The sequence below is a fragment of the Poecilia latipinna genome, unplaced genomic scaffold, assembly GCF_001443285.1.
Source record: "Poecilia latipinna isolate Pla-1442-1.1 unplaced genomic scaffold, P_latipinna-1.0 Scaffold1883, whole genome shotgun sequence".
Classification (NCBI taxonomy): domain Eukaryota; kingdom Metazoa; phylum Chordata; class Actinopteri; order Cyprinodontiformes; family Poeciliidae; genus Poecilia; species Poecilia latipinna.
This window is the reverse complement of record NW_015114499.1, coordinates 36745-51852: the sequence shown is the minus strand read 5'-3', so window position 1 is coordinate 51852 and position 15108 is coordinate 36745. Positions and strand designations below refer to the sequence as shown.

Here is a 15108-nt window from a genome sequence, read left to right as displayed (position 1 = left end):
TTGTGCATTTAAGGTGTAAAGTTTACCTTTGACCAAACGCCCCCCCAAAGGAATCCCAGCGCCCCCCTTTTGTAAAAACTTCTGCCAGCGCCCCCTGCCGTCCTCTGAACGCCCCCTGGGGGGCGGTACCGCCCACGTTGAGAACCGCTACCCTAACCCAAAAATAGTGTTTCCCATTTTTTGGTCCCCACAAGGTATTACAAACAAACGCACGCACACGCATGCACACACGCACCTATACACACACACACACACATGCACACTTGCACGCACGCACGCCCACACACACACGCACGTACGTACCATAGAAAAGAGTTTGCTGAGCTGAGCATAAAGGAAATAAATAAAGCTAACTGATGTGGCTATAGAAACATAAAAATAGACTGAAGTCCCCTAAATCAGTGGTCTCCAACTGCCGGTCCATGGACTGGCACCGGTCTGTGGACCGATTGGTACCGGGCCACTCAAGAAATAATTAAATATTTCCGTTTCATGAGTCTGGAGGATCTTTTATTTTGAAAATCCTTTAACCGGATTCTCTCGGTTACTTGCGCTCCAACACTGAACACACAAGCAGCAAAATGAGTAAGAAACAGATCAGATGTCTTTGGAAAGTTTCTTTGCAAAGGGGAAAAGGCCCAGAGAAGATACAGGAGGATGGATATATCCCGGACCGGTAGGTGAGTTCCACATTACAAGCCCGCTCTGCGTAACATGCGGCGACCGGCTCACTAATGAGGCATTGAAGCTTCAAACTGCTTCGCCACGTAGAGACCGAGCACGCTGTGGATATAAGCAACACTTGGGGTGTCATTGTCTCTCATGACTCCCAGATGGGACCGTCTCGTTGCAGAGAAACAAGCTCAGGGCTCCCGTTAGTCGTTATCGGGACTTAAAATGGTCACAAAAGTAAAATGTTCATTTTTGTGGTGCATCTGTATCTTATTTTGAAGGGATATGTAAATGTTACCATAGCAACCAGAGTCAGAGAACGTTGGGGCAGTGGTCGAGAGCAAAATTTCCAAGTCTTGACCGGTCCGCGGTAATAAAAAGGTTGGGGACTACTGCCCTAAAAGACATATCTAGATTCTCTTTTTTGAATATAATTTAAATGTGTTCTGTTTATTTTTTAATGTTTTTTTTTTATTTGCTAGAGGCAAGTATAAATAATTAACATGATATATCCAATAGCACTTAAAGACATGGCTAATATGCAATGCTACCCCCTAGAATGGCCTTTTGAGCAGTAAAACAAGGTATTTGCAAATAAACAAATGAAAAGTAATTATTTCAATATTATCTTCTACCTCAGAGGTTTGCATACATTTATTAAGTATGTGGTAAGATTGTTGTTTAAACTGAGGAACTTAGGTCAAAACGTTTGGGAAATTATCAAAAGGACTATTGGAGGTCCAGCGTTTTCATAAGGGAATTCTTCAGATTTTTCCATATTGTTACATGAGGAAGCATGTAACATTAAACATTTAGTACATCCACAGCTGTGACTCTAATTAACTTAATTTATGTGAATTACTGCATACAAACAAGACACAGGCACAGGTTTTTCCATAAACATCTGACTTCTCTGTCACTTTTCTGCCATTTAGAAAAAATAAAAAATATTGGTCATCTTAGCTGACCGAAAGCAGAAAAGTTTAGGTATTTTTGTGTCATTTTGTGGAACTTTTACAGCACCACTGATGGACCTGCCTGACCTACTCCATCATTCGTGTGGACAAATACTTTTTCTCTTAATAGTTTATAAACATTACAAACATTTAAACATGATATACAGAATGTGCATCAGACACACATTCAGTAGTTTTTAATTACAACCAAATAAACTAAAAGTAAAAGGAAAAATAAATTCCCTTAAACAGCTTTCCATTACATTTAATGAATATCTTATTTATATTGTTGGCCAAAATGTTTTGACATTGAAAAATAAACCTTTTTTTAATCATTTAAATACATAGAAATTGTGTTTTAGAATTCTAAAAGTGTAGACAAATACAGAAACATAATATCATAACTAATGAGAATGAATAAATGGTGTCAGTTTATCACAAACACATCCTGTTTTCTATAAGTTCCCACATGGACTCGTCTGTCCAGCCTTTCCTCAGATGCAGGATCAGCTCTCCTTGTGTTGGTCCAAGGGGATGGACTCTCTAATGTGTCTATTCTGTATACTTAAGCTCTACAGCAATCTGCAGTAGTGCTGTGCTGGCTTGTTTATTGGCCAAAGCCTGGCCCTCTCCTCCCTCAGCTCTTAGTGTGTTCATGCTCCAGGCCTCTCCATCCTCTTTCTGAATATTTGCTCAGACCGACGTTATCGACTCCTCAGCGTTCGCCAGCGTTCCCCTCTGGAAGGCAGAGCTCAGCGCTACACACTGTTGCTGCTGCTCATTTCCTCCTCTGGCACCGAACGCAGCCTGGCAGCCTGGGAGCCTGGGAGCCTGGGAGCCTGGGCACTGCATGTCGCTATGTCTGAATTAGTCAGCCTGACACACACACACACACACACACACACACACACACACGCACACGCACACACACACACACACATGCACACACACCTTTCCAAATAGCTATTGATTAGAGATTGATTGACCGGCTCCTTGTTATAGGATCTGAGGATGAGGCCCACAGCCAGGCCGGAGAAACTTGCTGACTTGTTTGACATGAACAAATAAATTGACAGTTTGCACACACACATACACACGCACACACTCAGTTGATGAGTTGTGTGTTCTGGGTAACCTGAGGCCATTTTGAATGAGGTGGGACCTTGTTGTGTTGAGTCGTGCTGACATCTGCAGCTTTACCTGTAAATCTCGTAGAACGGACACAAAAAGGCATTTTTAAAAACCTGGTTTGTGTTACTTTCCTAAAGTTTTTATCTGAAGTGTATATCAGGATCATTAACTGAACATAAATTCAATTACTTTAAAAAAATTGACAAGTGATACCCTGAAATATTGATTACTGCTTTTTCAAAAAGTGATACATTTATTGAAATCATCAGAACTTCATAAAGAAGACATGTCTAATATTCCTCAATAAGTTGAATTGAGCTGTTTTTAAATCGTGTATTAGAAGATAAATATATTAAAACACAAGATGATGTTGATTGGGAATCATATCAAAGTTATTATTTGTATAAATTGGTGCTTTATTTGTCTCAGACTGTAATGCATGGGGCCCTAAATCTCCGTTTTCCCATGTCCACATGCAAACAGAAATATGGAATTTTCTCAAATCTCCTTTTGGTTAGACTTTTTATAAACAATTGCGCTTAGTGATATGAATCAGTACAAGTAAAAGAAAGATTATTTATTATTTCTAATCTTCACTGGGCGTTATGTTGAGTTCTCGTGTGGATGAAAGACCACACGAGTCTATCATTTTCCTAGATATTTGGCTATGTTTGGACTACGCCTTAGCTTTAGTCCATGGGGAAAAAAAATGTGTGTAAACGTGGTAATGTTTGCTATGTCTGCCATCTGTGTTATTTCAGTGGTAGACTTAGAGAAGGTCTTGATGTGCCACTAAAAATCGTAGAGACAAATGAGTCATGAACTATTGCATAATTTCCATTGGTCCTTTAGCTTTAACATTTTTACTTCTCTTCAGATTAATGACTTTGTGTTTGTTGGGGTTTGAATAAATCAGATTGGACAGTGAATTAGGTCCAGAAAGATGAAACATCTCCTGAAATTATCCTGTTGTGAAAGATGGAATGATCCCATTAAGGAAGGTTTGCCTGTGGGATTGTTACCCCATTAACAAGCAATTAGTTTCGCTTTCCTTGACCTTAAAGGTCGACAGGCTCATTCAGCCTACCCTCACTGGGGTCGCCTCCTCCATCTGATCTAATTGGTTGCGGGGCAGGAAGTGGCAGTCAGCTGGCTCATCAGCTGTGGAGTTTAATTGGTGGATAGGACAGGTGGCAGGCGGCCAACCAGAGAGGTCAGGGATAATGATTGTGTGCAGTGTCGCTGGTCCAGGTGGGAATTGATGGAAAGTAATCTGATATTTGATTAGTTTGTAAAAATAAAGGGAGGGCAGTGATCAGAAACTCACATATATACCAAACATTCATCATGGACACACACACACACACATACACACACACACACACACACACACACACACACACACACACACACACACACACACACACACACACACACACACACACGTTTGTGTTGCTATCTTTGTGGGGACTTTCCATTGACTTCCATTCATTTCTACAGCCTAAACCTTACCTTTACCCTTTTCCTAACCATCACATACCTAACCCTAACCAAAACTCAATTCATACCTTCGCCCTAAATCTGCACCCTGACCCAAAAACAGGGTTTCCCCTTGTGGGGACCAGGCTCCGGTCCCCACAACGTCAGGAAAATCGTCCCCACAAGGTATTACAAACAAACGCACACACACACACTGCTGCTCCTTTGAGGCTTAGTAGACAGATGAGAGGTTGATGCTAATAGGACACACAGCTAAATGGGCTAATGGACTGTTCCCAAGGAAACCAAAGGACCACGCATGTGTGTAAGAAGACAGCGAAATAGATTGGCAGCGCACTGCAGTTACTGTTTGCATAATCTGTGTGGTTAAAGGACTAGCAGGTTTACAGGACTGTATGCCCACTGTGGACCATTTGTGTGAGAGAGAGAGCAACGCGGTCAAAGGATGTGTGCCTGTTGAAATCCTTTAAATCAAACTGTCAATGCGATAACAAGAACCACCTGCAGCTTTTACTACAAGCAGATGCACAAGAGCCTGGGATCTCACACAGAAGATGTGTGTGTAAAGCAGTAAATTTATTCTTAGTTTCTGCGCCTTTTGGCGTACGAAGGACCCAAACTATAACTGACTGACAAACCAAAATTATTCTTTGAAGAATCATCAAAGAAGATTGATTTTTCTGTTTTAATTGATATATGGTGTGACAAGTTTGACTTGACAAGAAGTCTTTTTTTAAGGATCTGTATGAAAAGTCAAAGACTCTTGGAAATGAAGTGAGACTCAACATTTACTGTTTGAAATAAATCATCATTACGAAATTATTGGCTTAATACCAGAATAACTCAAAAGAAATCAGCAGTCATGGGCACATGTCCACTAATCCACTGATAGGTGAGCTATTTTTTGTTGTTGTTGTTTTGCTTAGCTCTTTTGATAACTTAGAGAACATTTAGCACACTTCTCTCCCCCTACGTTATTTTTTCTGTATAAACTCTAAAGCACTAATTTATTTGGCTGTTTGGTCTTTCTTCTGAATAAAGTTCTGTTTTGACGTTTTGGTTATTGATTGTTTATATTTACACTCTTATTTTGAAGTGGGTGAAGACTCTTACCATGACAGTTCTGTTTCCTTTCCTCGTGTTCGCTCTCTTTTCCCCCAATAACTTTATTTAAGAAACATTCAGGGGCAAAATAAAACACAGACAGTACAGAACATGACAGAAACATAAATACAATATCTAATGGCATTATAGAATATGTAAATATTTAGGTCAAAATAAAATTGGTGCTCAAAATTGGAATTGAAAATTGTAGCCTTTTAAGGGCAGATATAATTTGAATCAAAATTAGCTCCTTAACACTTTAGCATTAGGATCCACTATATGGCATTTGTGGTTTAGTAGAAACTTACTTGACAGTACTGCAGAAGCTGAACATCCACGGTCTTCCTTAGCGTTATTCTTGGGAGTTTAGCCAATCAGCCAAAGGCGCTCCTGCATTAGCTACTTTGGAAACGCCAGCCACCAATATGTCAAGTCGCATTACATCTGGGTATCTCAGCTTCCCAAGCTGCATTTTCTTTGGAATATTTTAGATATATACTATAAAAAAATATGGAAATAGGAAAGTCGTCCACAAATAATTAGGTTATTTATGAGTTAGGTTCCACCAAGAATATTCACACAAAGATGAAAAGAAGAATATTAAACTGAGAATAAATTAATAAATGATATTTGGTTTCTTGCCATCTTCAGTTGTATGCATAACCAATACAGAAGTGTATTAAATAGGGTGCTTCTAAATAAATTCAGTATTTTCATATTTAAATACAAATTGAAAACATACTTATTTCTTAAAGGGACAGTATTATGTTAAATCTCCTTTTTTAACTTTACATCATGTTATAATGTTATTACCTCATTAAAAACATACCTGTAGTGTTGCTTTGATTCTTTCTTGCTGTGAAAAATGCCTGGGTGGAAAAGAAACAAGCTCCTCCTTGGAGCTGCAGTTTCCAAGCTTATACCACACCCTCCCTGCCCCCCAACCCCCATCTCCTTCAGTCTAGCCAGCAGCAATTAGCAAACACCTGATGGAACTGCTGAACTCATTGTAAAAGCTACTTCTCATTGTAACGTTGGTAAAGACATTACCGAGAAGTGATGCTGGGATGACTGTTAAAGGGTTAATCCCAGCCATGTTGGGATGAGTTCCTTATGTTTCAGAAAGAGCAGAAGTTTTTAAAGAGACAGAGGCCCAATTTCAAGGTGTCAAATTAGGAAGTCAATTTTCTTTTAAGTCATTTTTGAAATGTGTATAAAAATTTTAGGTAACACTTTATTTGAAGGGGGGTGAATAAGACTGTCATAAACATGAATAAGCCTTCATGAATATTTATGACTGTTGTCATAAAGCGTCATTGGGTAAATTATGACACTTTTAATACAAAGTTGACATGATTCAAAATGTCTTTGTTATGACAACTTGACATTAACCAAGAAATCATTACTGTTTAAACTTTACCTTTAATAACATAAAGTTACCTAATTTTTAAAGTGCAATCAGTAATACTTTTATAACAAATTTATATCAGTAATGATTTCTTGGTTAATGTCAAGTTGTCATAACAAAGACATTTTGAATAATGTCAACTTTGTAAGAAAAGTGTCATAATTTACCGAATGACACTTTATGACAACAGTCATAAATATTCATGAAGGCTTATTCATGTTCATGACAGGTGTTATGTCATGTTTATGACAGTGTCATGTCAGTCTTATTCACCCCCCTTCAAATAAAGTGTTACCAATTTTGATAACAACTGAAGGTAGGATAGTTACTTGATTGTGCTATAAAATGGCACAATGTGCCTGGAAACACATAATACTGTCCTTTTAAAAGTTTTTAAATGTTGTTCTCCAGTTGCTGGTTACTGAAACGTCAACATGTTAATTGCTGATTTCCAGTTTCTGAGGGTTGAAAGGAGCAGCTCATTGGAAAACTTACATGTGTTACGGCAGAGTTTGCTGTGTGGAGTTCTCCAGATTAGCTCCAGCTGCAAATTATGTGAAGAAAGAAACAGGACGGCGTGAGGAGCCCAGGTCAGGAACACTCATACCCAGAGTTTCCTTCGTTCTGTGGAGCTGGATGTATTCTGGCTCCTGGTGAATGGGGCTGGATGACTGCTGTCTCGTCTGGACAGTGATGATGGTTAATGTGATATGGTGCATTAGATGAGCTCTGAAAACACTCCTTGTTTTCCCCTTTTAAGTCTTTGTGTGTTTGCCTTGTTCTGTCGACAGTTGCTGATTTCGCACAGCGTGTCACCGCTAAGCTGAGGTTGTTAAAGGAGTTAACATCTGAGAGGCAACTGGTTCAGTTTGTGTTAGTACTCCCCAGAAACACATATCTCTGAGATTTTCAGAAATCCACTTTGAATGTCCTTTCACTCTTATTACCCAGAATCTGTGGGGCCTTCTTTTCAAACTTTGTTTTTTTTAACTGTACCTGAAGAGGAACTAGTTGATGTTAAAGCGATTAAAAGTGAATTTATACATTTTTTCAAATAGTTCTTGTTCAATTTTTTTTCTAATAAAATAAAGTTTAGATAATATGGAAGTTATGATGTCGTTCTCCAATCTGTCATGATGGGTGTAACGGATTTCACCCACATGCATGAACACCAAAGAGACGGATGTAAAAATGAAAGGTTTTATTTACAGCAAGCAACAATTAAAGGAAAGCTGGTCCAGAAAACTGCTCGGCTGCTCTCGGTGCACTGAGAAGATAAGAGAAGCGTGGTGAGTTCAGGTGACTGGGAAACGGGAGGTTGCGAATGAGAATTAAGTAAACTTACTGGCTCAGTGCGTACGAACGGCTTGGAGGGGGTTGGTTGGTCCTGGAGTTCTTTCTAACCTATAGATTTGCTTCTTCGTGGAGTTTGGTGGTTCGGAGAGTGGCGTTGGAGGGCGGACAGGGAGGCTTGTCCTTGAAAGCGGCTGAGTTTAGGTGGAACGGCCGATTGGAGACTTCTGAATGGCTGCCAGAATCTTACAGTAACAGGTGAGGTTTGGCTTTCAGGCATCTATGGGGCAAGATCCCATGACGTCGTGGGAAAAAAACAGCGGTCAGGCAACCAGATGTGGAAGGATCCTGAGGAGAGCAAAAACCCACAATGAAGCACAACACAAAAACAGGCAGATCTCAAGAAAGAGGAAAACTCGGAGCAAATCTCTGAGGGGCTGGAGGTACCATCTAAGGTTGACACTCTGGCGTCGAAGTACCGGCGTTCCACCCTTCTTATGCTGCCGTCAATTAGATGATCAGCTTCCGGTGAGAGGATAACATCATCAATGAAACCACAGCCCGCCACCTCTCGGACTCCATCTAGTGGGGAGATAACTCAGCAAACCAAAGGACCACCTAAAAAACCCAGAACCTAACACAATCAGCAAATTTATTGTTTTTCTGTGTCATTTTGAACCCGACTTTTGTTGACTCATTAACCTCGTTAATCCATTCCAGTTCTTTTTGCTGTTTTAAATTGCCAGAATTTCCACAAATCTGCTCTCATTTACTTATTTTTTTTTATTTTAGATGTCAGAAATAAAGAGTCTTTAAGTGGTTCATTCTACATTTCTAATTGAGGACCATTTCAAAACACTATAACGTTGTTTTCTTTTAATCAATTATTGATTCTATTAAATTGTGAGCTGATGGAACTGTTCATTAAAGACATCACAACTATATTTAAATGTAAGGTGATGGTCATATTTCCTTCAATATTCTCAGAAAAAATGGATCATAAATATAAAAGTTCAGTTTCCTTCGTCTGCTCATCTGCTGAAGCTGTGAACTCATCAGATGACACTGCTTTCACAGGTTTCTGCACAATAACAGCAAAAGCAGACTGCATTAAAAAACTCAATATCATTGATCAAAATCTCCAGTTCATAAACTAACGAGGAAAGCATAAAAGTGAAGTTGTAAATGAAAATATGAGAAATGATGTCAGGAAGAAAGAAATATGTGAAAACCTCAGTAGCTGAACTGTGCCAACTGGTGACCGAAACCATCAACAAACTCAAGAGTTTACAGCTCATTCATGTTTGAATTTTTGTGTTTATTCTCAGGTACTTATTTGTCCTGAGTGATGGATTTGATGACCATTTGAGCTTTTCTGTAAGCTGATGGAGTCACAGTCAGTTTGTATGACAGTGTAAATTTGCTGTTCCCTCAAAATAACTCGACACACACTCAACGTCTAAACTGCTGGTAATGAAGGTGAGTACACCCTAAGTAAAAATCTCCAGTTTGTCTCATGTTTCTTGTGGCCAACACAGTTTTCCTTTGTTGTCTTTACTCTCTTGGAGTTCACTAGAGCTTCACAGGTTGCCACTGCAGTCCTCTTCCATTTCTCCATAACAGGGATGTAGGAGACCTTTTGTTTCTCAGCCTTCAGTTTGAGGCTTTAGTTCCGGAGACATGCCTGGCCAGTTCGTCGCCTTTCCCAGCCCTCGGTGGAGACTGGCTAAAAGGTGGCCAGTGGTTGTCTTGGGGTGTTGTGTGGGGTAGTTGTCATTAGCATGCAGTATCTCACAAAAGTAATTCTGAACCTAATTGTAAACACATTGCAGTTAAATGGAGTAAACAACGAACAACATTGGTGATGTGTGCCTGACAGCATTTTGAGCATTTCTTACATTACATTAGCTAAATGTCTATTGACTGGCCTCTTTAGGGCACCATTTTAATTACATCAGTAATGAGAAACATTGTTGCCTAATCTAATCAGAAATTCATTATATTTATTTTGGTCTTTCCCAGACTGGTGAACCAAAAGGTTTTCCCATCTTTTCTGCAACATAATAAGATGTATGTGAAAGTTTTTGTTTTATTTTTCACATTTCTTTTCACATAATTTGGCCTTATTTATGTTTGTTTCTATTCAGTGTGTTATAGTTTTTTATTCTGTCTTAATTTAGATGACCATTTTGTTCTTTCTCGTGTCAAAACAGCAGCAGTAATTGACAGTTAAATGTGAATAGAACTGATTGGTGTGGGTATTGTTCAGACATACAGCTACAAGCTGTCCAATCTATAAGCCTCTTCTGTCTCCTTGTGTCTCACTGGCCTTCTCTAATTAGCTCTCCAAATCAATTGGGATTTATTTTATGGCCATGTCAGAATGTGTCACAGAAACTGAGTAAGTTTTTCAGTCCCACTTTCTAAAGAGACTTTAGATATATAAAAAAGAACCCAAAGCACTCGCAAATCATCAGAACTTTAGATCTAATTGTAGAAAGTCCAAACAGAACATATTAGATGCTGTGACTGAAGAAAGTTCTTGGATTGCATCAGCTCCTCTTCAGCCAGCTCCAGCAGAAATCCAGTCACTCAGCAGCTCTGGGTGTCCTTTGTTATATTTAGAAAGCCTGGACGGTGGCCAAGCCAGAACCGTCTGATGCTGCTACTTTGTTCTTGGTAACTTCTAAAATGTACAATGCTCTCATGCTTTGTAAAGAATATGTGTTGTTGGTACATCCAGAAGTTTTACCACAATTCCTCTTGTGTCACAGAGTAATTGAGAGAAGGTGTACTTTAGTTAATGTGATTGTAAATTTAATAATAAAAAAGAAAAGAAAAGCAAGCCTCTGATAATATTACTTACATTACAGGTGAAAAGGTTTGGAAGACACTTTTTTCATAAGTGGATTCAGTTTGATGAATGGAGTAATGTCCTTCAAAGCATTTTTTAAGTATTTGTCCTCTTAATTTACCATGAACAGCCTACAGTACAAACCTTCATCTATCTTTGTTCCCCCTGCCATTACTAGAACGCAGATGTTTTTATAAGCTATTCTTCAGATCCGTTTTCTCTAGTAGAGTAGCGTTCATGTTTGCTCCATTGAAATGTGTCTTCCTCAATAAGAAGCTTCTGACTTCTGAAACAGCACCTCTGTTCTGAACTAAGTCAGGCATCCATTGTTTTTCTGTCTAATGACCATTCCTGAGGCCCAGGCCTCATCCACATAGCGAAGATTTTAGGTGTATTCACAAAGGGTTTTTGTCTTCGGATCCGGCATCTTGGGAAACCAGAAACGATCCATTTTGAAATTGAGTTCCAGAGTGGAAAAAATTCAAAATTGCAGTTTTTATGCTTCATGCGAATGTGCAAGCCATGTCTTTTTTTGAAATGATGATGTCATATCTCTCTCTCTGTAATACGTATGTAGAGAGAGTATACGGATTACAAATAACAAAAATGGTGTAGTTCTTCACCGGTATAATTCTATGTTTTGTGTAGAACTATAGATGATGTGATAGAACACAGTAGAACTATATGTAGACCTATATGTAGTTTTAAGTCTAGTTTGGCATAGAACTACACAGTTTGGTGTGACAACAGAAACAGAAATAGAAAAGACCTGAATGAAGATCTTTTTCAAGTTTGTAAGAGAACACCATAACTGTTACGGCTAACTCCTGCATTACACATTCACTAGGACTTTACGCTGCCTTAGTCTGACTTGAAGTCCAGTCCTGAAGTTTCAGTGGAATCGGTTCTGCCTGGTCTTACCTCTAACACTGCAGCAGATGCTGAACACGGTCTGTGAGTGTTTGTCCAGGCTCTGATGGAAGCTGGTATGAAGTGGCAAATTCTATCAGACAGGATATCTGTGCCCTTGTTTACTCGACTCAGATCCCACTCCCCACATTCAGCCACAAGACAAATGCTGTCTGGAAACTTGGCAAACATGCCGGAAATTAGATTTGTTATCGCCTCCCGGTTCTGGTTTGCCTGGCATACAGATTTCACTGGCAGAGAGGTGTGTGTGTGCGTGTGTGTTATTCCCAGTGTGTGCGTCTTTGCATGCACCTGTTTGTCTGCGCATATTTGTCTTTTTAGCCAAGTACTTTTTATGATGTAAATTTGCAAGAGCACCCATGTGTGCATCCTTTATAAAAAGCAGCTGCGTTATATCAAGTAATCAGAACAGCAGCCTCTCTGTGGACATATCGTCTGCATGCTTTCATTCTTCTTTCAATAGCTAATATCTTTATGCTGAGAGGAAAAGCTGGAAATCATGTCTCCAGTCACAACACTGAGCTTCAAAGCCACATAATCAAGGAATAATTGAATACTTATCAGTATCAATCAGAGTTTTATGAATGCATTATTTGTCTTGATGCCTTTTATGACTTTCCAACAAAGCAATGCTTTCAGAGTGTGTGTCTCTTGGTACATCTATAATCTTTTTGGGATGCTTCAGCGTCTCCATGTGTATTTGGGTTATGAATGCGAGTGTGGTTTTTGCTCTCATGACCAATTCAACCTTTTTTAGAGAGAGAAGCAGTGTTTCTCTGACTGTTCTTTCTAAATTCATATAGACAAAATTTTTTTGTCATGATCGATATAGCATATTGATAAAATTCAGCAGGGGTCTAAATAAAAAGAATTTTTTTCATTTCACTAAGAAATCTGAAAAAATAAAACAGGAGGCCTTCAGTCAGTTCTGGCAAAATGTTCAGTTTTCAGAGCTGATGGTTTCTAAATGTTTATTGTGAACTACTGTGTGATTTGACTGAACCTTTATTCCTGTTCTGAAGCGAGACGAAGTCAGAGCTCCTGCTGATCAGAGAAAACAGAATGAAGATTTCACTTTACAGGTATAGCTGTCAGAGATTTTGTTGCCAATTTTCCAATCACCGCCTTAAAGGTCCAATTTCTCTTGAAGAACAATAATTGACTGCTAAATCCTTTTTTCTTCTGGATTAATTAGAATTTGAACTTCTGTAACATTAAAAGGTTCAGAAGTTTGTTCTATCTGGGTGTAACCCAATGTACTCTCCTGAAATACATTTTCTTTGTAAATATGGGCCCATTCAAGGGGAAATAGAGACTTTACAAGCATTGTTACAATAAAGGAGTAATCAACAACAACTTCTGCAAATGGAGAAGAATCTGGTCTGGGTAAACTGGGCAGAGCTGGTTAAAGTCACGCTCATGAATATAGTGTCATATAATGCAATAAATCATAACTGTAAAATGTACTGCCACTCTTATCCTTTTCTCTAAGTTTTCACTCTTTGCTGAGGAACCAAACTTTAACCTTTTCTCTCAAAACCAATCTGAGAAGATAGAAATATTCACTCTGAAGATTTTAACATAGTTGTTCCATAGAACAGCAAAAACTATTTATGTAGAACCTAGTACCGTATTTTCCACACTATAAGGCGCACATAAAAACCTTCAATTTCCCCAAAAGCCAACAGTGTGCCTTATAATCCAGTGCGCCTTATATATGGACCAATATTGAGCCACAGCAGGTCTAACAACTACGGTAAGCAGCCGCCGACTTCATTTTCGCCTGTAGAAGAAGAAGCGTGCGGTGCATGCTGGGATAGTTGTCAGAGCGCTGGTTTGTTAAAGTTTGACTGACCTATCTACCTACCGACCGTCTTGAATCAGGTCGTCTGCAGGTCATTTAGCACCACATTCTCCACGAACATGCTGTGCGCGAACGGAGAAGGGTGACCATCGTCTGGCCACATCCTGGCCCAATCGCGGAAGGCTCCTCGCCGACCAGAGTTGGACTGTTTTGTTGACATTCTTTATGTCAACAAAGTGGCTTTAGACATTCATCCTTTAGTGCAGCTCCACATAACGTAACTCCAGCCTCTACTGTAGCATCTATTCTATGCGCCTTATAATGCGGTGCGCCTTATGTATGAAAAAAGTTTTAAAATAGGCCATTCATTGAAGGTGCGTCTTATAATCCGGTGTGCCTTATAGTGCGGACAATACGGTAACTAGATCATACCTTGTACTGGTGCTCATCAAAGTATTTTTTGTTAACTTTAACCGTTCCTGTGAAGAATAGTTTAGAACTAATAAAACCTGGTTGGCAAGAGTTATAGTGTCCTGTCTAGAAGGGATGGTTTCTCTTGTGCCTCTGATTAAAACATCAATCAGACCAAACAAGTTGCCCTCCCTGGAATTGATTAAACCATCTTGTCAGGTTACAGACGGACTGTTGAAACACGGGCTGAGGTTTTTGCATTGTACCTAGAAAGGGAATCATTGAGTTAAATGTGTTTGAGCAGTGATGTATCAGTCAATACATCACTAGTTTCACAGATTGTTTTCAAAGTTTGTTTCTTATGCATTTTCAGTTGATTTGCTCTGTTAATGTCATAAACTAAAAAAAAAAAAAAAACTGTTCTGTTTTAGCAGAAAAGGATGTTTTGTGTAATTCCTTCTTTTTTCATCAAAGCTGGAATTGTGCAGTGGGGTTCAAGTTTGGCCAGTGACAACAGAGTTGATACTGCTCAGTACATTAATCATAAAGCGCAAGGATCCCCTACTCCAACATCTCTCTCCCAGCTTTCTAATTGTGTCCAGGCAGAGATTTAAAGAGGAGCGACAAAAGCAAATGATGTGGATTAGCAGTTTACAAATGGTGTCTGGAAGCAGCATTTGTTTCCAGACAAATGCTGTTTGTCTGGCAACAGCCAAACAGCATTTGTGGCACCATAACAACTGATGGTGTTATCCAGGCCCTTGCCACAGCTTCCACAATGACTTGGATAATACGAGTACAAAGTACGGAGCACAGAGGTCGCATTAACTGAATATTTTCCGTATTTGACCGGTTATTTTTTTAAACGACAGGCAGATTTAAAGCCCGTTGGTCATTTGACAGGTTATAATTAACACCCTTGACTGGCGCACATGTGCAGATATTATTGGCTTTATGCAAAGATTTCATCGCAGAGGCAACTAAAATCAATCAATAAAAGAATCCTTTCTGAATAGCATCTCATGGACTCTGACCGGGAGCTGAC

At 39.3% G+C, this 15108-nt stretch overlaps 1 protein-coding gene and 2 long non-coding RNA genes across 3 annotated transcripts in view; 1 reads left to right on the top strand and 2 right to left on the bottom strand.

Moving 5' to 3' along the window:
* Positions 1 to 4380, bottom strand: part of LOC106934929 (uncharacterized) — a 13656-nt gene extending 9276 nt beyond the window's left edge. The window contains exons 1-2 of the long non-coding RNA XR_001421802.1: positions 4311 to 4380; positions 4267 to 4271 (exon numbers count right to left, since the gene is read on the bottom strand). This is a non-coding gene — a long non-coding RNA (uncharacterized LOC106934929). The remainder of the gene's footprint in view (positions 1 to 4266; positions 4272 to 4310) is intronic.
* A 3595-nt stretch (positions 4381 to 7975) lies between these two features.
* On the bottom strand, positions 7976 to 8280 carry LOC106934930 (uncharacterized). Its single transcript, XR_001421803.1, has 2 exons — positions 8117 to 8280; positions 7976 to 8038 (listed from the first exon to the last, which is right to left on the bottom strand). It is a non-coding gene; the product is annotated as an uncharacterized LOC106934930 (long non-coding RNA).
* Positions 8281 to 9429: 1149 nt separating this feature from the next.
* The window catches only part of LOC106934928 (attractin-like protein 1), a 20983-nt gene continuing 15304 nt past the window's right edge, over positions 9430 to 15108 (top strand). Inside the window, exon 1 of the mRNA XM_015015104.1 lies at positions 9430 to 9543. Coding sequence (XP_014870590.1) covers positions 9538 to 9543 — 6 coding nt within the window. The 5' untranslated portion in view covers positions 9430 to 9537. The remainder of the gene's footprint in view (positions 9544 to 15108) is intronic.